We start from the raw sequence: 25,699 nt of genomic DNA, 5'->3' as shown, positions 1-25,699 counted from the left end.
CTCATTCTGTATTGGGTGACGCCGTGCGTGGCTGGCTCTCAGCTTCCAAATAGGGGGCTCGGGATAAAAAACAAACAACAAAATTAATTAAAAATATATTATAACTGTTGTGATTTTTGTGTGTGCTGTGGTGGTTAGTGAGATTTAAATGAACGGTGAGTAGAGAATATATAAATATTAATAAAAAAAATTATATATATATAACGTAGTCAAAGTAAAATACGATATTGAAATTTTATTGTAATTGTTTACATGTCGAGATAAAACATGGCGTGGTCGTTAGGCTGTATAATAAATGATGTTCCGTTGAAGACAGATTGCTATTAAATGGTAATTACACAGTTTCTGCGTCTAAGAAAATTGATACATACAATTTAACTAGTCCTCAAGTAATATAAACAGAACATCCCGCTTCATTTCACTTACTTCGATATGAATGCTTATATTATAAAAGTAAAGATAATGATTTAGGAACTACTTAAAACATTTATCGAAAAAGGCTATACATTAAATACACATACTTGATCTCCAACTAACGCAGAGATTGTAAACAATTTCTACGTACAATAATAACTCCTTAAGACGAATAACTCGATTCTAATATTCTTAAGATACATCGTCATGATAACAAACAAATCCTTATTTCCCTTTGACTACATCGAAAAAGTCGCGGAGAAAATCGAATAAACAAAATCCAACGAAATTAATTATTATGTAATTGATAACATATCTACGGGATTCCACAGGAAATACACGTACCGAAATTTTGTAAGGTTGTTAGTATAAATAATTTACAGATTCTGCTTATATGTGTGATATTCGTCAATGAGGAATAAAATGTTTGCCTTCCAATACACTACTCACCGAAACGTAATAAAAGTTTTTGGCGTATTCATTTAGCTAGTACTTGCTGATCACTCAATACGATCAAATTGTTTCATATAAAAATTAGTAAGTACGAAAGTTGGTCTCATTTATTTTAAATTTTAAACTTGCAATCACGCAATTTATATTATATTAAATAAAGAAAAATCGAGATATTTCACGTAACTGTTTGTAATAGTAATTAAGTGTGTAATTAAACACGTAATAAATATTCATTACAGCTGGGAGGATGTTGACTGCCTCCTATTTTCCATAACAAGTAATTTGAAATATTGCGGGCTATGCTATGTTTTTATACCACATCATTGTTTTCCAGATATTTCGATATATTTAATTTAAAACGCCTTCAAAAATAACGAAGTTGAATAACTTAATTTCTTTTATACGAAAAGAAGATAAAATTTTAAAATTATATAACATGACCTCAAAACTTGCAATGTGTTAATGATTATTAGAGAGATATAATAAAAGCTCAATATTAAATAATTTATTTATTAATTCCAACCATTGATTTCAAAGCGAATATGATTAATTCATTTTTTTTTATATAAAAAAACTGTCTATCGAAAAAAAATTAAAAAGATCACATGTGCACCGAAAAAAATTAGTCAAAGGAAACGATTTTTTTTATTAATTAGATGTTAATTCTTATTCTAATGTTTAAAATGGGTTTAATCTGTTAATTTAATTCATTAATGAAATACCTATTGAGAAAAAATAATATGAATGATATACCTTGTATAATATTTCTTTATTTCTCTGTTGACATTTCAAGACTGAACGATTGGAGGAATTTTGGGCAATTTTTTCAATAACTGTAACTTGGAAATGGGTATAGTTGGGAAAAAAGCACTACACACACTATTATTGATGTAAAAATATCGGAAATAATAATAAAAAACAAAAATCTTTTTTACCAAACTCTTAATTAAAAGAATCAACAAGATAAGAATCGAATTATTTAATTTTATAATGTAGCGATGCGTCATTTGTTGCAAATTAATTTTACTCATTTATTAAAAATCTCCAAGACAAACGATGTTGTGTGAGTGCATGTAAATAATATTTGTCTTTCCGAAGGCATGAGAACCGGTGTTCAATCGATTAAGTCATCACAAGTGAAAAATGTGACGCTATAGTTAAAATAAATGAATGTTTTATTAATTACAAGCAATTTTTATTTTAGATACTATTTAGGAACATCACTAAAGTTTTCTTATTTTGAAAAAAATAATTTTAAAGCCATATAAAAAAAAACGGACAACAAAAATTTTATTATAAAACCAAAACTAAAATCAGAAATATTTTAAATAAGTACATAGTAATAAATAAATAATAAAATACTTTCAATGTAAAAGAAGGCGTGAGTTGCTTGATATATCTTAAAGTAAATATTTTGATATTGAAAAATTCCACTTAGATTGTTATATTTCTGCACACTCTTACATCAATATCTTCTTTGTTTCTCGTTGTCTTCGTAATGTATTATTAACTATAATAACAATATCTGAACCCACTACCTGCGATAGAGCAAGGCTCTGTAACCTTAGCGTCTTACTCAACATTATTGGCGATTATTTTAAAGCCCGCTATATAATTTTTTCATCACAATTGCCTTTGAATAAGGTGTAACAATTAAATAAACATATTAATTAATAAGGAGTTCAGTTTCCGCGCAAATAATTAATATTTATAAATTACAAAAAATATATATTATTCTAAAATTATTTTAAAACTTAAAATCTCATCAAAAACGTTTATCTGTTGTGAATGTTGCAATTATTGAAAAAAGTTATATTTAAAATATTTTCTAGTTTATGTAATGTAAATATTTTATTCAAAAGTTTTAGTCTGAAATCATTATAAAGCATATTATAATAATTTTCAGTAAGACAAACCGGTTGTTCAACTAATGAGACCTGTATTTTTAAAATGCTTATAATATTGATGATTTCCTCTTCCTTATAGAATTAAAGACTGATTTGATTTTGTTATTCCGTCTATAAATGTTTACGTTTAAAATTATTCATAAATTTGCAAATAACGAATAGTATAGGATATGAAAAGACTTAGATATATGTTACACGTGAATATTACCATATATTTTTTTGAAGGACTCTTGTCATATATTTTATATGATTCACATAGAAATAAATTGTTTTTCCTTCAAATCACTCATCGTGTTTCGTAAGAAAGTTTATGGATTTTCAACATATGACACTGACATTATTTTCTATCCAAAACTTATTTGACCCTGAATAAACAAGAATGTAGAATATTGATTTACATAAACGATGTTATGAAACAGCTATGCAACGCCAAAGTTATGAATCCTTCGAAATCATTGATAGCAAAAAACACCTGACACATACTACTAAGTTCAGACGTGACTAAAATATTTTTACAACAGCTTCTACTTCCGCCATTATTAAAATTTTATTTAAAATTAATTTGTCAAATATCAAAAACGAAGAAATAAATACATACATGTTATAATAGTAAGAATTAAAATACTATTTCCAACGTTACCTACTGTAGAGATTATCTCGATACTAACAATGCAGTCATTGTTTGCTATTACTTTTTTCCATCTCAGTCCAGTTAGTTTAGAACAGTACGATTGAATCATAGATTAATCATATATTGTGTTACTCTGAGTTCGGATAACAACAGATGTTGTAAAGCAGGTTTGTGGAATTTTCGAAGCAATATCGTCTGCCAATTAGATTGTCTATTCTATTAAGTTACTCGTAGGTTGGTACAAGATTGGTTCATTTGTTATATTACTCTACTTCGTTAAATGCCGTATTATGCTTTGTTTAATTTAATTTCGTGTCGATTCAGGATTATTGTAAGTTTCTTACAAGTCATTTTTTAATCTTTTACTAATAAATTTACTGGTAACTTTACGGTTATCTAAATGAACTCAAGAAATTTAGCTTCTTTACCAATCAGAACTAATTTCTATAACATAAGGCAGTTTGAATCAGACTCAGCACGAATCTTTACGTGTGATGTAACTAAAAAAGCGTAGGAATTTTATTTATACGCCGAATATTTAAATGGTCGGTTGGTTAGTTGGTATAAAGTTTTAGAGTTTTCAGCTATTTTAATATTTTTTAATGGAGGCAAGAGTGCTATGCTATGTTTTGGTTCAGTATAAATATTTCCTAATAACACTAATAATATGATTAGAAAATATAGAGTCAAAAAAAAATTTTTTTTACGGTTTTATGAATCCGCGATCTAATTGAAAGTATATTTGGAAACAGAAACATAAAAAGTTTCTTAATATTATTATGTTTGGGAATTTCAATTCAGATAATGAGATCTAAGATTTTCGCGAGTATTCATTTAAATGAAACTAGTATTTTTCGGATTTACTACGCGGATTTTATTATTTAAAAAAACTACATAATCCCGACGTTTCGGTTACTTTGCAGCAACCGTGATCACGGGCAGACGAGGTTTTTAAATAATAAAATCCGCGTAGTAAATCCGAAAAATACTAGTTTCATTTAAATTTCAATTCAGGTATTTAGAAGCTGCGTATGAGAAAAGGGAAGACCTAACAAATACAATCATTTAGCATAAACCAAAAAGCCGTTAATAATAATGCATATTGAAAAACAAGCATAATGTTTAAATCACTGATCTAAATAATAAATGATTTACGCGTCGGAACGCTTACACGAATGAATGGGAATATAAATTCTACACGAGCAACTGATTTGAGCCGAGCAGAAACAACTCCTACTGAACACTTGTATTATAACTCGTGTAGAATCATAGCCGGCTTCAATGCAACATGCGATAGATAATCGAAAAGAATTCAGGCTAAATTATATATATATATGTATTATAAATATAGAGGCTTATATGGTTGTTTATGTAGACTGACATTTGTGCTTGGAATTCGCTACCCCTCAAGAAAACCTGTACCCCTATTTACCCAGCACTATTTATTTAAATACTTTTCTATTTATACCATATACAATTTCTGGTATTTGAGCAGATTAGAAGATTTAATAATTTAATTTATTGCTTTTATTTTAGTGCTATAATTGAATGAATGAAATGAAAATGAAAGTACAGAACAGCTCTTCGTCAATTTTAATTTGATCTCCTTGGTGTGTAGACTAATAATAAATGTTGAAAATTATTTTTAAGCGATTAAATAAGATCCGGCTGGACCTTTTAATATCGCTACCCACGTTTTTATGTTGTGGATTATAAAGTGGTATTTGACAACATTATTTCTTCCTTTTTATTATTAGAAGTTATTAGAATTATCTTAGACAAAAAAGAAAGGGGAAATAAAATGCTATAAATATTTTTTTAAATTAAATATATATATTTTTTTTATTATTAAGATAATATTTTGCATTCTATACTTTGAAAGTTTAGTACCTACAAACTACATACGTAACGTAAGAGACCTTGAGCCTTTCCACTCACGTATGCAATTTCTCGCATCAGTTGTGATACTATAGCGACATTTTATATCTCGAGTATGTGAATAAGGTAACAGCAACATATATAGTACATCAATGTTCGTTATAAATACAGCTTTATAGTTATTATTGTATATAATTCGTATCATTTTCAAATCCAATACGAATAAATATCAATTTATAAAATGGATTCGTTGTCAAAACAAGGGAAAACTTAACTTAAAAGTCATTCACGATGTTTTATAATTCAGGCTCATTGATATAAGTATTACAAATATTATAAGAAAGTGTACTAAAAAAACTATATCAATACATGAAGCAGTTATTTTTAAAGAAGTACTTCAATTGCAAAGGTCATATATTTTTTTAAACTTATAAATATATTTAGATTAAAGACAACCTTATGGTGAATCCTCTATGTAGACGTGTTCGATCCTCAATTCCTGTGCAACCACATTACTAATTACTCAGCACTCCATGCCGCAAGTTTTTGGCAGCAAAATTGTTTTATTTCCTACTGAAAATACTGGTTTTTATTTTTTTATATGATATTATTATGCCATTGTTAAATATTACAGAATCATGGTGTAGTCGAACAACTACAGCACATATCATTGCCTATTTTACGTCGTAAGTGTTTCTTATTTCCTTTTTTTATCCCATCGTGGTAATTTTACTCTGTTAAATTCAGAGTCCAATAAAGTACTCCATTGGTCTCATATCTGAGGTTTAGATTTAAATTCACCAAAATAAGGTTGTCTTTAATCTAAATATATTTATAAGTTTAATAAAATATATGACCTTTGCAATTTAAGTACTTTTTTATGAATAACTGATTCATGAATTAATATATTTTTTAGTACATGTTCTTACAATATTTATTTTAAGGAAGCCTGAATTTTAAAACATCGTGAGTGACTTTGTGTTAAGTTTTCTTTTGTTTTGATAACGAATCCATGTAAAAATTCATAAAAAATACACTAGCAATCTCATGTATCGATTTTAAAAAGTAGAGGAAAAGATAAACTTTGAAGTATGAAAGTAACAGCAACGATTAAGTTAACCTCCATTACACGTTACATCGAAACGCGGTAATTAAAGCAAATTTTTGTTTCTTAAAACTCAAGATTCATGCAATAGAGATAAAATGAATGTCTCGCATATAATTAGGCATGGAAATCAAAATAAATAACATGCAAAACATGAAAAAAAAATATTATTTTGCTTAAAAAAAACTCTATAAAAAACTAATTGTATTAAAATATTTTATGTGAGTAATGAAATAAAAAATAAGGCCAGCCCAATTTCATGTCGGATGCGAAAGATAAGAATTTATTGTATTTTTTTCTATTTAAACATTTTTTACATGACGACTATAAAATAAAGACTGTTTCACCCATAAAAACAGTAAGAAAAAACATATTTATTTAAAAAATCTCACATTATTACATAGAGTACCCTTCACAACTTAAAAGTGTTTATTGATCTTCATATATGGCAATGACATTGTGTAGATACATACATAATAACTCAAACAGCTGATGAGTGTTGAGTAAATAGTAAGATAGCGGAGACCCTATACATTAGACTTTAAGATGCTTCGAGAAAAATATGATTATATATTAATATATGATATTTTAAGATTCTGTCTTTCCACTAAGCCTAAACAGGTTACTCCTTGTATTGTACTCGTATACTAACGTTATGCATAACAAAATCAGAATAACGTCTTTGTTCCATATTATTTTTTAAAGATACATATTTTCTTGTTATATTTTTTTTTTTGTGCGTTAATTATATTTTTTGTTTGTAAGTAGGTAAGTAAATCTATTACTATTATTCTTGTGAATAATTAAAACAAATTAAATTTTAAAATTATAACAAAAAATGTTAGAATTAATATTTTTTCAATGTTTTTCCGTTTTTGTTTTGTAATTCATTATAAGGCGAATTCGTTTAATATTTTTGATTTTATTTTATTAAATTATTTTTTATATATATAATGTAAAAGTTTCTTTATACTTCTTTAATTCATTCCACGTTTAAAGTAATAAATAAATAATCACGTAACGCCATCACATATAAGAGCTAAGAGCTTTGTGTTTACAATGAAACAGTTTAACAACGCATTAATTATAATAACACGAAGGAAATCAAGTCTGATCAAAAATACTATAAGATACAGCAGGAACTAAAAATCGAATAAAGTCTAGCTGACGAAATTTTATCACCTTACGTTCTTTGTGTAAACCAAAAAAATACCAGTTTAACGTAACAGAAATAAACACCAATCCTTTAGTAGTGACAAAATAATAAAAGAAATAGTCACCGAAGTATCACTTCAACACACTAATTTGTATCGCTTTACATTTTATTTTTATATTGGTATTAAGAGAAATTTAATGATTCCCATACTAAGACCTCAATATAGGCTGTTGTATGATGTCATCATTTTGGTTTCTGTAATAATTTCCCCTAATCCTAGCTGTGAGGTTTAGGCAAAAGAAATGAGCCCATTTTGAAATTAATTTATTGTGTCAAACACTATAACTATGTCTTCCACGAATCTGAAATAGGTTAGTTAGCCGTTTATTGATATGCCTCTAGTTTTCCAGTCTTCTTTCGGAGACATCTTCTAAATTCGAAATAAATAATTTAGGTTATAAAGCGTCCTCATATTACCTAAATAGCACCTTCATCACAAAATGAGAATGCACAATTCACCAACTCGAGTCAAGCCATGATAGCTTAAGTGGTTAAGCAATTGGAACGTGATATACCAAAGGTTGCAGGTCCGAAATTTGCTTGCATTAAAGAATTTTTCATTATATATTTTCTGATTAGAGTTTAGGTGCTTTAGCTGCGCATATAAATCTTTGTCTTCTATCATTATTAACGTTTTTCTGTTGTAAGGATAGTGTATTTCATGTTTCGTTGGCTGTTCGGTGGTTTTGTTTTTGTGCAATTTGGTAGAAAATAGTAGCCTCATGTATGATTTCTTGTCTCATTTTAGGTTGTCTATGTTTTCCTTCTGTGTTTTGAGTAGACATTTTGTGGCGTTTTTGATTTTGAGGATACTTTGGGCTTATTAAACTTTTTGTTAGAGTTACTTTTATGATGATATTAGTTATTACTGACAACTTCATAATTTTGAACACAATACAACAGCAATAAAGTCAGTCGAGTTTTGCCAACTTTATGTTAAAAAAAATATATATGGCCCTGTCTAGGAATGAAAAATATTCATTTCAATAAAATGTAATATTTACTACCACTTTGGTAGAGATTTTTGCAACCTCCATACTCCACACTGAATAATGGATGGTATCCCAATAAAATCCGGTTTACTTTTGATTGTAAGTTTATGAAAACGTAATAGAAAGCAAATTATTCCAATCGTTTGCTGTGCACTTAAGGAAATAGAAAGTGTATAGCTGCATCGAGATATTCAAAAGAATGATATTCAAAAATAGGATGAAGCCCTGCCGTGCTTCTGATTATTATCCTTTGAAAAAAGGGGATGACGTAATTAATCGTGCGATTCCTGGTATTTCCAAAATATATTCTTAAAATGCCAATAGGCGACCTATTTTAAGCCTGTGATTAGGTTAGTTTTAGTCTTATTGTGTCTAAAAGTCGAAATTTTTTGGACTAAAATTGGGATTGAGCTTTAAATTTTTGGTTATAGTCCTAGAATATATATGCTGTACTATTCAGCCTTAAAGCATTTTTCACCAGCTGGGAAAGTCTTAACAACAAGGCGAAATTTAATGCTCCACTTCTAGCCTAGTCAGTAATCTAACATGGAGATATCCTTTCTAGATTGAGAGTATTTATGTCTCTTAAAAGAACGGCTATGTTGAAGGGTACTTTAGTTGGGCCACATAAGCATTCTCACCGAGTTTTACAATTGACCCAAATGAGCTGTGGTCAAATTTATGCGATTGGTGGTCACCAGGATATACTATTTTGCTACACCAGTATTAACCACCATCCATAGCATGGAAAATCCTGTGGTTTCATATGTGGAAAAGCAGACAGAAGATTTTATAGCAGTTACGTGCCTTAATGTGCTGATGAAATTATGCTCAAAAATGTAACCTGCATGTTTAAATTACGAAATATTTCTAATCACAGAATCTGATAGAAATTTTAAAGAGAATACGTGAAGCATACTATATGACATTACTTTCTTATTTAAAACCTTCCAATTATTTGTGGATACAGTGAAAAGCAATGTGAATGAAAAAAGTTGAACTAAGCGTTTAAATTATAATCCAACAACTAAACTAGAGTTGTTGTGCCGGGCCGTACTATATCTTGAATTTGCAGAAACGCTCAAAGCTCTCCAAAGGGAGTCGACTGATTTCTTACACGATCGCAAATCGGCACGACGAATCCACACTGGGATTATAGATAGTTAGCGGGGCCACTTTAATAGGTACCTAGCCTACTAATTAAACTGCTCCCTGAGTGTAGGAGTTCGGAGGATAACCCGTTTTCGGATGTCGCTACCCTGTATGACCGAGCATCTGACACAACGAAAATTGGCATATCTCACTCTGTTCAAATCTCAAGGCAACTCAAGTCAAACTAATAACGGTATGTATGTTAAAGCCGTAGCCTGGAGAACGACGAATTACTTGGCGCTATGACTTTGTCTGATATGTGGTAATAATGCCCACGGCTACGGGCTAATGCTCAGGCAACAAGCAATAAACTTTAAACCACTTCAATAATATGCTATAAAAAACCTTTGACCAGACCTCCCATATACTAATAATAAGATATAATTTAGTAAATATCTCATGGGAAGTAAATAAATTTGAAACCATGCAATTTCATTTTCAAATATTTGCTAATGTAAATGCAAGTAATTTTACTTATCCCGTGAGTCATTTGGATTAGAAAGTATACCGACATGTTTCATACATTTCAATATGACTCGCTACATTGTGACAGATGCATTCAGCTCAAACAAACCGGAGCTGGCTTGAATTTATCTATAAAAGATTAAGAACTACTCTATCTTTAATAACTGCATGGTTCAATTATAATGACAAAGCGTTTGAACAGCGTTTTGATTTGTTTAGAGGTTTATAAACGCGTGGTTGACATCATATACCTGCTGCTGATGGCATATTGCTGATGTACAATGTCCTTGTCGACTATATTTCTATTTGCTATTCTGAGTCATTGACCGTAAAGTTTAAGGCGTTGATTAATATGAGCTATTATCGGTTCGTTGTTATTATGTGTATGTAAACAACGTCTCTTACAAGAAAACTTACTATTTTATAGCAATAATGAAAAACCAGTAAAACCGGAAAAACATTACATGCTTTTAATATATAATAACTTTCTTCTTAATATTATTAAACATCATATTTCTATTATAATCTTCCAATAACCAATCTATAATCTTACTGAATCATTGACTGTAATAATAGATCGACTGAACTTCGCCCGTCTATTTGTCATAGATATTTTGTATTTCCTTAGATAAGATACTTTCTGTTTGACGTTTATCAAAAGTGACATTAAATAATTCATATTGAAAAGAAAGTTGTCCAATATTTACATTTTCCCATCAAGTTGTGAAGGTTATAACCATTACGGCATTATCAACAACGAAAGTGATACACACATATCATTGATTTATTTTCGCTTTTAAAGTAATGATGAAGGCAATATCAAATTCTTGATAAATCGGGGAACCCTCTACGGATAGCGAACTCGTTTTAGTGTATATTACTCACTTTAAAAAGTATGCTCGGAGGTTTGTACAACGTTTTTCGTAAACATTTATTATATAAGGTGAGTCAGTCCACCATATTATTAACTGAGTGATTTTAAACGGCCACAGATACCTGCAATACATTTGATGACCTTCTACATTGCGACATTTATAAATGAAATTTTATTACATTTGCTGCTTTTGTGATTTAAAATATTAGATCATGAATTATAATAATAACTTGGTAAAGCAGAAATCTGCTTTAATCCCACGGGGAGCACGAAACGTAACTTCGAAGCTTATAGTATCAAAACCATAATGTTTTTTGGATGAGAAGACATATCGGAACCGTGTCAACATTCCTCGTGTAAAAATTAATGTCCGACCTCACCTTCGGAGCAAGTCGTCTGAGACTTAATAAGTATGACATCCATACGCACAATGTCATTGTACTGTATCATTATAAAAGATTGTTGAATTAATAATATATTAAGACACACTCGTACTGTTTTGCTGATAATAGTTTTGTGTTTTGAAATTTTAGATACTATCAATAGCTATAAATGTGTTGCCTTCTACTTCTTCACTTAACTTGTCGTTAAAAACGTTGCGGAGCTAAATAATACTGCGACTGGTATATTGTATTAGAAGCGATTATATCTATGAACCATCTCGCTTTCCGTCGTCTTATAAATTCTCATCCATAGCTTTGCTACATTACCGGGCCCTCCATACATTGCGTGATTTTAATTCTTTTTAAAACATGCTATAATTTTTACGGTTTTCTTTTGGATTTATCCAGGTTACAGACACGATTAGAAAAGATTATAAAACAATATATGAAAATGAATGACATCTTTCCCTTAAACATATATAATTCTGACAAATGATTATCCATCTCAATAATTTATGAAGCTGCGACCATCAATAATTTACTAAACAACTTTCTTTTTGTACAACCTTGGAGCTGACCACAATATAAATCAATGAGAACCTTATGCCTCTCAATATAAGAACTATCCAATTGCTTCAAATCTAAGGCTATATACACTACATACTTGGAATGTAACCCATTGCAGGCTTTTTTGGATAATATAATCACCTCAGTGTCTTTGGCACGTATTATGCTATTAGCTTAACGGAAATCACAATGTCATTGTAACATGTTACTAGTCAATGTAACCTCTCTTACTAACAGAGCTGATTTAATTTCTAAATCATATTTTGTAGGTAATACACTCATATTTTTTCAACGACATTTGAATGATTATTATATGTATATAAAAATAAACAACTTCTTTAGAGCACCAAAAAAAATACATTACTGTATATACACATACTGCTTTACTGTTTTTAAAACAAACTTTTAATTTTAAAACTGAATATTTATGACAAATCACGGATGTGATTGCCGTCGGTTTACAAACGCGTTTTTATTTTTAACCCAATTAGTTTTAATGTTTGGATGATAGTGGAAATAAATAAATATCAAACACCGATGATGAATTAATGACTTTACTTTAAAATTAAACAACTATGACATAGTGCTGATAAAGTTTTTGAAATGCTTTGGTAGCTAAATAAATATGCCTTACATAATAATCCATTCGGAACGTGATAACGATCTCTATAACAATGTAATGACAGTTCAGTAATTAAAAATATAATTAAATCATTTTTACGGACATTAATTGTAAGATTGAAATATAACGGAAATTTTGTAATATTTTATTATCTGGGACCGAAATAATGTATGTACTTTTACGTTAAAACAATAAGAATTTAAAACCTCGTTGCGACATGACATCCACGAAGACAATCTCAAGTAAACATTATTGTAATAAACATTGAGTCCATTATTCTTTGTGAGTTGTATATTTTTTATTCTTTATCTGTCAATAACAATAGTGTGAATGCTTTGTTAATATTGAAAATGAACATTGTTTTGAATATTTTCGTAACAGAAACATTTTTCTTTTCAGGATGCAATCTTTTATAACAAATTATTGTTTTACCTAAATAATTTCATAAAAAACAAGGAATAATTTATCCAAAAAAAAAAGAAGAATGAACTTTAATCGCCCAATTATTTAAAATATGTTCATATGTCATGAATTCTAATCATTACTATAAAGGAAATAAAGTTTTTGCTATCAAATAATTGAGATTAATCTTCAAGGGATCCATCTTATTTACTATGTTTGTTGTAACATTACGAGACGTTTTGATCCCAACTTACTGAGAAAGTAAATTCCTGAACTCCTCAGGAATGGTCTTGATACGCGATAAGCTTCATATTAAAGAGTAGATACATAATGATGTAGCGTGCTGTGTCGTAAACGGTAAATAAACTACAGATAGGTGTCATAAACATGGTCGTGTTAAAAACATTTGCTGTATAAGATGTATATCCTACTAGCAGTCTAACTACGAGGTTGCGACTACGTACGGATCCATGGGAGTTTGTTGATGTTGCGCGTAAAATATACTATGCGGATTTTAATGAGACTTTTCAACAATTTAGTTAACACCTCAGAGTAACGTACAGGCTATAATTTATCTTTACATTTTGTGTAGTTTCCACGGAATCGATATCAAAATATTTGTGCTTACTATGAATTGACACAGTGTGTATAATCTACGCCCGATTTTGGACACTATATATATAATTAAAAGTGTCGTAGAGGTCATGGATCTAGATATGTTTTAAAACACTTTAAATATCTTTTAACATTTAAATTGATTCCGCGGATGACGCCAACATAAAAAGTTAATAGTTGCTCATTCAGGTTTTTTTAAATGTTATAAAGTTACCTGAGGTATATCGTTTGAAATCTATAATATTTCTTTTTGTACACTTGAGAATAACAGCGTCCCTCCATCACCTCGTATGCCATTGTGCGTCAATTTTTAAATATTCAATTATAATAAAAATTATTTCTGATGAAACTGATTAACATATTTATATAAAATAGTTTGTTTAATAAAAAGTAAAATTTCAATTAATGTTTATAATAATTAAGTATTCAAATAACTGGAAGTATTTAATATAAAATTTGTCTTGTTTTGTAGATAACCAGTTGCAATATTTAAAATCAATTCTAATACCAAGTAGAACTGGTTCAAAATCGTTTGCTATGTATTTTTAAATAGATCATTAGGACTCGTAACATTACATGACTTCACAGGGTACATCTGTTATATACGTTAGAGTGAAAATCATGCGTTTGCTTGTTTAATACATTCATTAATTTTAACTTTAGCTAGCAACATAGTATTTTTTTTCAATTTCACTATTTAAAATCTCCCAGACATTCCCAAAATGTATAACAACTTTATGAAGTTAAAGATATAGCATTGTTGAAACGAACACTTGAATATTCTTGTGATTAAAATCAATTTTAATTAATAATATATAATAAAAAACTTAGCAAATTAAATTTATAATCTGGATATTATAATAAAGTGTTGCCATAATAATGAATACATATTTTATTAAATATTTATTTCCTTGACTAATATTATTTATGACTACCGGTAAATAAAATGTGACATATGAAAACAAGTAGATATAAAACTTATGAAAGATACACAAACTAAATTATATATAGACTTTAACATTTCTAAATTTAATTTATATTATAAAAGCATATATAATAAAATTACTTTTAAACTAACATGTTGAGCACAATGTTTGTTATAAATTCATGAAAGCAATAAAATAACAAAACAAGTCTCCAATCTTAATATAACGTGCCATTAGCACAGAAACAGTTTAAATTATTTGTCATTTTAAAACGATCAAACTTAATATTTCGGAGTCAAAACATCACATTAAACTAATGGGATCGAAAGAATGTCGTTGCACAAAAATGAGAGCGATTAATAACAGGAATTACATAAATAATTATATGTTACGCAATAAGGCAATTTAGTTTAATACTATAATATTTGTTAAATGTCAGTATCTGAGTATTCGTCAGTCTGGTGGCGTTACAAGTACATCGAGGGTGCGGAGTAGGTCGTGTCCTTGGCTTATTACAACTACGTTTTTTTTTCTTGATCTCTCGGAATTGTTTGCCCTGATTTTTGGGTCACGACGACCCACTGAACTTTATTGTCCATTGCCTCTTGTGTAAATGAATATAATCTTTTATTTTCAGGTGAAACACAGAGCTACAACATGTCGATCGTCGACTCATACAAATCTTTCATGGAGAGGAATACGGGTAAGTTTAAAATAATATGCATATTTTAATAACACCTCTTTAAACGACATCTTCCTCCAAACACGTCTTGCAATATTGATAATAAAATTTTTATATTATTTTGTCAAGATCTCGATTCATTGAAATTCAAAATATTCTAACTTTTTTATTGTAGACCTTGTTACTCTATTAAACATTGCCTACTTTATATTTTTGGCGAAAAAAAATGTTCAAAGAGAAGAATTTATTTCTGGCTTAAAGGAATTTCCAAATCAGACTGATGGAATTTAATCGTTCCTTTTGGTCTTTATATACATCGTCATGGTTAAAATCACTTTTTTTAAATACTTCCACGATCTCCCAATGTAAACTCATTTTGTAAATAAATTAACATAATTATTTTGTTTCATTTCTTATAAATTTTATATTAATCCCCAAAATATTTTAAAAGACTAGTGAAAATTTATTCGATTTCAATATGCTAATTCATGTAGGTACTTTATTAAGGTAGTAAATACGAAAACCTTTAAAGAAAAACCAAATAATAAATCTTAATATCATCATGCTTTTTAACATTAAAATTGTATATTTTATATAATAATAATTAATTGTTTACATAAAAAAATGCTACTAACGTGTAAAACAATAAATAATTAAAGTATTTCAGACGTTGTCTTGGCAATAAATGACTAATATGTGTTGTTAGTATGCTACGAATCCCAACACTATTTTCTATACGTGATTATTATACTAATGGACATCATTGTGGTGGGTCTGCTATTCTGTTTATTTACGTTTTATAAATGAACGTAAAAAACTGTATCAGACAAAAAAAAAAACAACTTTTTAAACTTTATACGACATTAGTTATTTAAATGAAACTAATATATTTCGGATATATTACGCGGATTTTATTATTTTGAAACTACCTGCCCGTGATTAAAGTTGCTGCAAAGTTACCGAAACGTCGGGATTATGTAGTTTTAAAATAATAAAATCCGCGTAGTATATCCGAAATATATTAGTTTCATTTACATGAATAAAACTCGCGAGAGCCTTAGATCTGATTACGACAATAGTTAATCGCAAGATCTTTTTCTAATATAAAAATTTATTTTACTTTAGTTTTTATTTAAAAAAAAAATATATAAATATTAGTGATTTTATATTTTATAAAACATAGGGCATGATATATTTTACAGAAACATGCAGCATCAGCGACCCAAACATATGTTGCTCATTTACGTTAAAAATAATTATTGTTGTATATGTATTTGTAGTCAATGCTATATCTGCAATAAGTGTCTGAAGTGTGTGTGGAAGTTAACAGGAATTTATTTATTAAGTTTACATATAACAATAACTGTGTAAAGTTTAATTATAAACCATTTGTCCTTTTAATATTTACTTCATATATCTATTATTTTATATTATTACTATTAATTGATATATTAAAAAATATTTTACAGATCCTCGGACGGAGAACTGGTTACTGGTGACCGGACCAGGTCCTCTGATAACCTTACTCGCCTCGTACCTGTACTTCTGTACTTCTGTTGGCCCGAATTATATGAGAGACAGAAAACCCTACTCACTGAAGAATACCATAGCGCTCTACAACATCTCACAGATCCTGTTGAGCATATTCCTAGTTTATGAAGTAAATAGATTTTAACCACATTTATCTCCATATATCATCTTAGATCCAAGTCACAATCTCTTTCATTTGTTATAACTTGTTTGTTCTAAATCAGATAGTATGATTCTGTTATAATTCGGGTTCTAACATACTATACATAAATGGTCCTCTCTTCAGGGTCTGGCCTCTGGATGGTGGAATGATTACAACTTTGATTGCCAACCTGTAGATTATTCAGATACTCCTAAAGCAAAAAGGGTGAGTCCAATGTATTAAATTTCGGTTATTTTTATCAGTTAAGACGTCTCAGTTAGACAATAACAATATAACACCAACGTTCATATGAGAATCCAAAATTTATTAAAGATGGCTGCTGCAGTGTGGTGGTACTTTTTTGCAAAGATCGTCGAGTTGTTGGACACGGTCTTCTTTGTGCTTAGGAAGAAGAACAGGCAAATTACATTCTTACACTTGTACCATCACACAATGATGCCAATTTGTGCGTGGATAGGTGTAAGGTTTTTACCAGGTTTGTATATATTCGCTTAAATATAACAAAAAAAAGTGCAATCAATAAATTATTAAAAAACTTCGTTTGTGAATGAGATCGGACTTGAAATATAAAAATTTACTTTCTCTGAAATTTCTGGATTTCACAGATTTGATACAATACCAGAATTTACAATAAACTTTGTTACGATGTATATTTATATGTACTGTTCCTATTTTCCAGGTGGTCACGGGACTCTTCTTGGAGTCATCAATTCGTTCATTCACATAGTCATGTACACTTACTACTTGATCTCTGGTCTGGGGCCGCAGTACCAGAAATACCTCTGGTGGAAGAAACACCTCACCAGCATGCAACTGGTATTAAAAAATTCTTTAGTTATATGCAGCCTTTAGTATACATATTCAAGTGTAAGCAATACAAGCTCGTAACATACAACGTAGTTCTGTTTTATTGATATCAATTCTAATGCCATAAGGAATTAATAGAACTATTTTCGTCTGTTTTAAAAAACGAAAAATAATGATAAAAAAATGTATCACTTGGAAATGTAAAATTATAGCAAAAAAATAAATGTACATTATAAGAATTGATGTGGTTAAAATTTTAAGAGCGTGTGGTTTGTCAAAAGTTTGTTATTTGAATAGCTATTTATTAATAACAACAAAACAACAGAAACTATTGATAATTCCACTGAATAGTGAAGTTGATTATTAATAAAACAGCTTTATAATTTTTTTAATATAAAATTTCACTTCCAGGTCCAGTTCGTCATCATTTTCTATCACAATTTCAGTGTAATGTTCTGTGACTGTAATTACCCTAAGACCATCAACTTCCTGCTCGCTCTCAACGCTGGTTTGTTCCTTTATATGTTCGGTAACTTCTACTACAGAAACTACATTAAACCTCGGGATGGAAGCAAGCCAGCTAATGGTGTCCTCGCAAATGGTAAAACGAAAGAATGCTAGCGTTCGAAAATCTCTTTAAGTTTATATAAATGTTTTCTATGTATTTAGGTTAAGGTAAATATTGTATATTAAGGTATTAAACAGGTGATTGTAAGAATTAACTAAGTACAGAATTATTCTGTAATTATCTTTAGTTCCATGTAGAAATGGTTTAATGTAATTTGCACGTGTCTTGATGTATGTATTTATACATTTCCAAAGGAGGGCGATATCACAATATTACTAAATGTCATCTCTCCTTTATTGTCAAATTAATTTTGATTTACAATAAATCGCGCCATTTTACAATATAGTCTTAAGTTATATGAATGATTATTTATATATACACAGCACATTTATCCGTTTTGTACCAAATTGAAGGAGTAATTAATACAATTTTCCCTTAAATACACATTTACTGACCTATACGACTATATTTTTTAAGCTGCATGTGCTATTCATACAAACATGTATATACATATGTATGTCAGACAGACGAGATATAAGTGGCCGTAACCACGGTTGCTATAAGGAAACCGAAACGTCCGGATTATGTCGTTATAGGATAAATTCCAAAAACGCGTAGTATCAGAAAAACTTAGTATCATTTGTCTATGCTGAGTTTCTACTGTTTTTTTTATATATATAATTATTGATTTAAATTGATGTTTTTATCTACCAAATATTTGTTCATACCTTATAAATTATCTAAATGTTTTATTAGTTGTATTATGGTTTTGTAAACGGGAAAAGAGTGACTTCACAGGGAAAAATCGTATTCATGGATACAAAAATAAGTCAAATCAGACAGGAAGCAGTCAATCACCTCGTTGCTAGTCCTGTTAATACATAGGTGATATAAAACTGCAACCTTATATTTCTTCTCCTTTTACATCATCATAAAAATCGATATAACTGTGACATTTAATGATGTTTTCGTCTAGTTTTTTTTTTTTATCCAAAGATTATTAAAATGACAGCAATTTTCTTATAGAAAAGTAATGAACAAATATCGTCTTATAATAATAGAGTCAATAGCTCAATTTTTTTTAATCCTTTAGAGGCACATTTGGTTTGATAATATAAAAGATGAAATGTCCTCTTGATATTATTGAAAAAAAAAATAACACTAGTATTTAATGAAATTGGTAAATATTGTAATGTAAATATTATACATATAACATGTGTGAGAGGAACTCATAAAAATATATAAATACATTGAAGTTCTGAGGAATCACATTGTACAAACTTTTTATACTGACTTAAGACTTGTAATTGTAAGTGAAAAAATGAAATAAAAACGAAAATAAATCAAAACTTTTATTACAAATATCATGTTTCATTTCCACAACCTGCAAAAAATTACTGTTGACGACAAAGTTTTTACGAAGCAACGTTTTCAGCCACTTCCTTTTGAATTTCATTCTTTACTTCAAGAGTAACACTGTTCTTATCCGTTCTAGAATCTTCTTCTGTTCCATGAGCCTCTTTCATTTGTAACAAACAACTAACACACGACTTAAGTAGCTGAGTGAGAGGCGTATTTATGAGTAACCAAAACGGCACTGACAATATGAATGTCAATGATATACATGCTAATGAGAATTCAATCTGAAAAAATAGGATAACATTATAAGGAGCAATAAATCGAAAAATATATTGTATAATTATTAACTAACATATTATATTAAAAAAAAATAACATATTTTTACTGAAACTAAGTTTTTCGGATAATTGGCCTTTTTTATTATTTTATAAGCAAATAATCCCGGGGTTTCATCTCGTCTGCCCGTGTTCACGGTTTCTGTAAAGGGACCGAAACGTCAGAATTATGAAAAAAAATATTATAAAAAACGCATATTATCCGAAAAATTGATTTAATTTAAATGAGTACACTCATCGTTATATTTTTACTGTCTCTGTTTCGCATTATGAGATATTGTGACGCTGATACTCTACCATATTTATGTTTGAAAATGTAGCCAAGGTTGTCCGATTCCCGACGACAGCGCGTATTATCGTTACGTGTATTATGTAGGCACAGTACGTCAGTTTTGCTGGTATCCTCCAAATACTCGACTCGAAAATAGCTCGATAAACATCTCGAATAAATAAAAAGAAAATATTAATCAAACAGAAAGTTTAAATCTCGAGTCGGATCAAAGAGGAGAATTACAAACTACATTAAATAGAAAAGATTAAAGCAACACGTACTTCTTGTTGTACGATTATTTTCAACTTACTTTCTAATTTAAAAACGGCTGCTATAATTAGTACCGACATAATGATTCCATATATTGGCTTAACAATACCAGCATATATAGCTTTGACGAGTACCGGGGCGTTAAGATGATCCAAGTAAAATACGCTCCCAATGAACATCATTCCAATAATAGATGGGAAAGTCAACAGAAGCAAATAACGATGTTTCTAGAATAAATAATAAATATTTGTACATACTTATAAAAATTATAAGGGTGTTTATTTTTACATTTAGTTACTTTATATCTTTGAAATGTTTCTCCGGTTTTCTGCCATCTATATATGGAATATCCTAAAACAATGCCCACGATGAAATTCGTGATGTTTGTGTGACCCATTCTGTATACATAATTAAATGTGGGGTTCCCCTCAAATACTCGAGCTGTTCTGTTGAAAAGGCAGTATAAAATAATATTATAAAATTTCTGTAACAGTAAAATTCTCAGCCTCAAATCTTTCAATTGGGAAATAACTTACTCAGGTGTAATCATGAGAACAGCATCCAAGTCTTGGTAGTAAGTGTGAACTGCTGGTGTTAAAACACCAATCACGAAGAGAATCGTTAGCGCAATGTTCCTGACCTTAACGGTGTTTGGTAATACGCAAACAATGTATCCTACTATACTTAGCTGCATGGCGGCCCCTAAATACCTTGTAAAGATAAAAACAATTCACTTATATAGTCTAATCAACGATAAAAAGAAATATATTTTATAGTTACCATGACTGTCCAAGGCATTGGGAATTGACCATATAATTGTTGATATACAATAGGTTTGTCCAACCATTCTGTCGACAATCCTCCACCTCTTTGGCAACACTTATCTGAAAAGATGAAAAAAATGAGACAATATAAATGGTATTCATTAACAATTAATAGGATGTTAGAAATAAACAATATTATCCAGGTCTACTTCCATCACAGTTAGTGACGTTTGTCATCTCAATTACAGTTACTGTCTGTACTATCAAGAGAAACAAAGGAATTGATTTTTTGTCTGTTTTTATAACAAATGACAACAGCAGTTTCATTATATGTTCGTTACTAAGGGAACATTAATATTCAGATTTAATAATGACTCCTCAAAACGATTTTTTTAAATGTTTAATTAAATATATCTATAGAAATATATAATTCTCATTATAGATTTATAGACATGGATATTTAAGATTTATGAATCTTTCGTATGACTTATTGATAATTCTTATTATTTTTAATAAATATTTAACCTCCCAGAAAGGGCCGGTTCCAGCGTGCCTCAACCATGTTGTAGAAATTGCTAATATAATCATGTAGGAGGGAGTTAGTCTGCAAGAGAATAAGAAAATCTTATTTTATTTATGTAGATATTAATCGCACCAAGATTGGCTTCATAATAAAATATTACAAAATTAACTAAAGATGAGATTACAAAAACATTTAAGACAAATAAAACGAACTGAATTTATAACATGTAAATATGTCTCAATAATTTCAAATTTAAAATTTACATTCATACAATGAAAACAAAATCATATTAAAATATTTTTATGCATAATAACTTTATAACTAAATACATTGTATATTTTATGCTCACTTTATCCAAGTCATTAAAATCGCTAATGGTATCAAATTCCATTTTACTTTATGTTTCTCTGCGTACAATTCCAGTTTATAAGATATGAGACATCCCGATATTATGAAGAATGTCTGGACAACTAAGAATCCATTCAGGAATATATAATGTAGAATGTTGTCATAAAGCTAAAACAAGCATTAAGAAAATAACGTCTATGTTACGAAAAAGTGAATTAAGTATCTTCTAAGTTCATCATTACTATCTAGAAACCCCAAGTTTTTCAATGCCTGAAAGATACAAAATTAATCTCTTTAGACGATATACATACCTGTTCGATATGATGAGGATTTTCAGGTTCAAAAGCAAACATCATGAGTGAATGACAATAAATAACGCACATCATCGTTATGGTTCTAAAAATTGGCAATAAAATAATTAAACATCGAGTTTTTGATAAGAAAACAACTATTAGAATTATCTTTAACAGTGTAAAATATAAATAATATTTGATTTGAAATTTATTGATTGTATATCAATATGAAAATTAGAAGATCTTACTTCAAACCATCGAAAATAACAAAGCGTTGTTCAGAAAGGACCACATCAGATTTTTTGTGATGAGACAAAAGCATTCTGTAATTACGTGGCACGGAGAAACATAGCAAAGGCTTTATTCCTGATAGAAAAAATAGTCAGATAAAATTAGTATTTAACATATTAAATGTTAATAAAAATTATTAAAAAAAACTTATATAAATTACATAGAACTAAAGTCTTAACTGACTACATCATGTTGAATTCTTTAGTTGTAAAATAATAATAACTTAATTAAAAATACGCCAAAATATTCTATATCATTAACTAACAATAATCCTTAACGAAATTCATTCATAATCAAGTCCTAGACGACAGAAGGCATACAGATTACAAAACATGCAACACCGTCGAATCTAAAGCTATCATAGTTAAGTACAAATAATAAACTTGCTATGAGGCTATGAATTCCGGATTACAATAATGATAGTGTTGTATCTACAAATCAAGCGTCTCTCACCTTGATTTTTATTGCCTTTTATCAAAACGACGTCGTAGAGACTTCCAATCACGTTTAGCGCCAGAACAATAAATATAAATACGCCCAACGCTATATCGCCAGCGTCAAAAACAACTTCCTTTTTGTTATCGACGCAAAATACGTGTGATACTCTCGTTTTGAGTCTATAGTCCTGCCATAGGGATTCATTGAAACATCCCTCCAGAGCAGTCGTGAGGTGATGGTTGCTGATCAAATCGGTTTCATTTAGATCTTGTATGTATTTTTTACATTTTTGTGTAACACATTTACCGTGATGAAGTTGGGAGTGATTGAAATGTTTTTTTGTTTGCGCCGAATATCTCTGAAATAAATCATATATAACTTTACAAACAATAGTAATGACACTTCTAGTGGATATAAATAAATTTACCTCACACTTTTCTGACTCCATAAATTTCATGTTATACATACATATAAAGAATATTTATAATTCTAGTTTTACATTAAGAATAAGCTAATAAAAAAATATTAAGCGTATTTCCAATAATTCAGATCCCAATTTAATCAAAACAGGAATATATATAAGGATTGCAAGGAAACTATATAGAATAAACTGTGCCTCTTCATTCAGATAAATAATTGCTTTGATTTATTATCCACATATAAAAGCTTCTTACTTGTATCATAACTAAGACTTCATTGGGACTGTCGGAAACCAAATTGACGTCTACAAAGCAGTACAAGCCTTGGGGGTTTATCATACAGTCGTCATAATCATCCAAGTGGAAGACAGGCGGCATTTTAGAATATTCTGTGTCTTTACAACAATACATGCGTACAAACAATTTGTAAACAAAAAAATAATCTTAACACATGTAAAATATCACAACTTTTTTTATAAAAATAATATAATAATCCATAGTAAAATAATGTAACATGTAAGAATATATACATATTTTAAATTATATAATAAAATTGACAACTTGTTTTCTAAATCAGTTCTATTTAAAGTGCATAATGAGTTATGATAAACTATTTAAAAAAAATGTGTTAGAAAGTTATTTAAAACGAAACGATATTAAGAAGAGAAAGGAAAGAATTATATAGTGACTTACCATTTAGCCTATATATTATATCACTACACCCACAACTCATTAAAAAAGATAGGAAAAATATAACTCTCATACTTAAACGCATGTACACTGTTACAGCAGTTTTACCGCAATGAAGAGCTAAGATGTACGCCGTAACAGATTACATCTCCCGAACCGACCCTTGAAGGATCTTTACAAGATCAAAGTATAAAAATTTGTAAACATTCCATTTTATTCGTACATACACAGTATCAAAAGAGTTCCATATTAACATATAATGTTTTGTTACAAGTTACTCTCTTAAGGACACTAAAAAATAAACAGTTCTCGTATTGTATAAATACGAAATATAAAATAACTTTTTGATACCACGTGTTCACACAACATATTTAATCTAAAAGGGCAAAGTTTATCCAAATATTCTCGGTGTATTTACTATGTGATATTCCATACATACAAGATTGATACTCTTATATAGTTGTTTTCTTACGTATACCACATAGGAGTATTAAAACTTTTAGTATTACTTAAGGAAGTATTATTTTTAGTCATTCCATATTTTTTTATATAATTTAGTTGTACCATATTTTTTTTGTGATTTAGGGTTCATTGATCAAGAGCATTTTATGTAAGAAACTTAATTTTTTATATGTTTTATTTCTAAAATTTCTTAACACCTTTTGGCTATAAAAGTACAAGTACGTTCTCTTCCCCTTCTCTCCCTTCTCTCCCTTCTCTCTTTTAACGTCCCTTCTCTCTTTTAACTATTCTTATTGATCATAGGGTTATTAAAATGAGCTTGAGAGATCTCAAATTCTTACTAAGCGGTTAATATTACCTTTACGGAACCATTATTGTATATAAACAAACACTCAAAAGCTTCTGCTCTTTAATGAATAGATATATATTCCTCGTTACTCAAATAAGTGTACACTAAGTGCCACAGCCATTTCCTAAGAGGCATCAAATTAAATAAAACTTTAATAAATTCGTTTACAATTCATGCAGTGAAAATGAAACAGGTCACAGCTTTCATGAATGACTCCTTTAAGAAATATTTACCCACATACTTATAAATTTATAATACAAGATTATATCTTTATCTGTATAGGTTTAAGCGCTTTAAAACCGCAACCACTTTTATTTTAATTTACGTTTTGTGAAAAAGATTGCAATTAAATAATAATACCGCTTCTTGTATATCTGAATTTTCTCGTATTCTTTAAAATTTATTCTGTCTTTTAAAAGTATATTGTAGGTGGTAAAGCCAAGATGTGGTCAAGTAACTGCAGGTTGAACATGGACTGTCTCAACAGGGGAAGTTTCACCCTCTCAGAGGATCGGCGTGAAGTAGTCTAAAATGG

At 29.3% G+C, this 25,699-nt stretch overlaps 2 protein-coding genes across 3 annotated transcripts; one reads left to right on the top strand and one right to left on the bottom strand.

The window, feature by feature from the left end:
* LOC116765620 (elongation of very long chain fatty acids protein AAEL008004-like) lies at positions 1-19,714 on the top strand. Of its 2 annotated transcripts, none has more exons than XM_032655163.2 (7): positions 1-155; positions 15,240-15,305; positions 16,754-16,944; positions 17,101-17,181; positions 17,290-17,452; positions 17,657-17,793; positions 18,196-19,714. In XM_032655163.2, the coding sequence occupies exons 1-7, from the start codon at positions 149-151 to the stop codon at positions 18,403-18,405; spliced, it is 855 nt and encodes a 284-aa protein (XP_032511054.1). In that variant the 5' UTR covers positions 1-148; the 3' UTR covers positions 18,406-19,714. The 2 variants fall into 2 exon arrangements, with proteins under 2 accessions (XP_032511054.1, XP_032511055.1); XM_032655164.2 differs by lacking the exon at positions 1-155 and adding an exon at positions 15,069-15,097.
* LOC116765619 (nose resistant to fluoxetine protein 6-like) lies at positions 19,692-24,660 on the bottom strand. The gene is made up of 13 exons (XM_032655162.2): positions 24,357-24,660; positions 23,919-24,058; positions 23,260-23,602; positions 22,764-22,881; positions 22,534-22,618; positions 22,224-22,390; positions 21,877-21,955; positions 21,368-21,471; positions 21,124-21,297; positions 20,886-21,033; positions 20,628-20,814; positions 20,344-20,486; positions 19,692-19,995 (listed from the first exon to the last, which is right to left on the bottom strand). Exons 1-13 carry the CDS (start codon positions 24,436-24,438, stop codon positions 19,768-19,770), a joined length of 1,998 nt encoding a protein of 665 aa, XP_032511053.2. The 5' UTR covers positions 24,439-24,660; the 3' UTR covers positions 19,692-19,767.
* Positions 24,661-25,699: the final 1,039 nt, after the last annotated feature.

This window comes from Danaus plexippus, chromosome 11, assembly GCF_018135715.1.
Source record: "Danaus plexippus chromosome 11, MEX_DaPlex, whole genome shotgun sequence".
NCBI classification, from domain to species: Eukaryota; Metazoa; Arthropoda; class Insecta; order Lepidoptera; family Nymphalidae; genus Danaus; species Danaus plexippus.
Note: the sequence above shows the minus strand (reverse complement) of the source record. Positions and strands in the feature narration are given on the sequence as shown.

What these genes read in the sequence shown, in the direction of transcription:
- LOC116765620 (XM_032655163.2), top strand. An exon ending in GCATATTCCTAGTTTATGAA is followed by an intron (nt 16,945 to 17,100) that starts GTAAATAGATTT and finishes TCCTCTCTTCAG; the next exon opens with GGTCTGGCCTCTGGATGGTG. An exon ending in AGGTGTAAGGTTTTTACCAG is followed by an intron (nt 17,453 to 17,656) that starts GTTTGTATATAT and finishes CCTATTTTCCAG; the next exon opens with GTGGTCACGGGACTCTTCTT.
- LOC116765619 (XM_032655162.2), bottom strand. Translation starts at nt 24,438, where the DNA reads ATGCGTTTAAGTATGAGAGTTATATTTTTCCTATCTTTTTTAATGAGT. An exon ending in TATAATATATAGGCTAAATG is followed by an intron (nt 24,059 to 24,356) that starts GTAAGTCACTAT and finishes ATTGTTGTAAAG; the next exon opens with ACACAGAATATTCTAAAATG. An exon ending in CAATGCCTTGGACAGTCATG is followed by an intron (nt 21,298 to 21,367) that starts GTAACTATAAAA and finishes TATCTTTACAAG; the next exon opens with GTATTTAGGGGCCGCCATGC.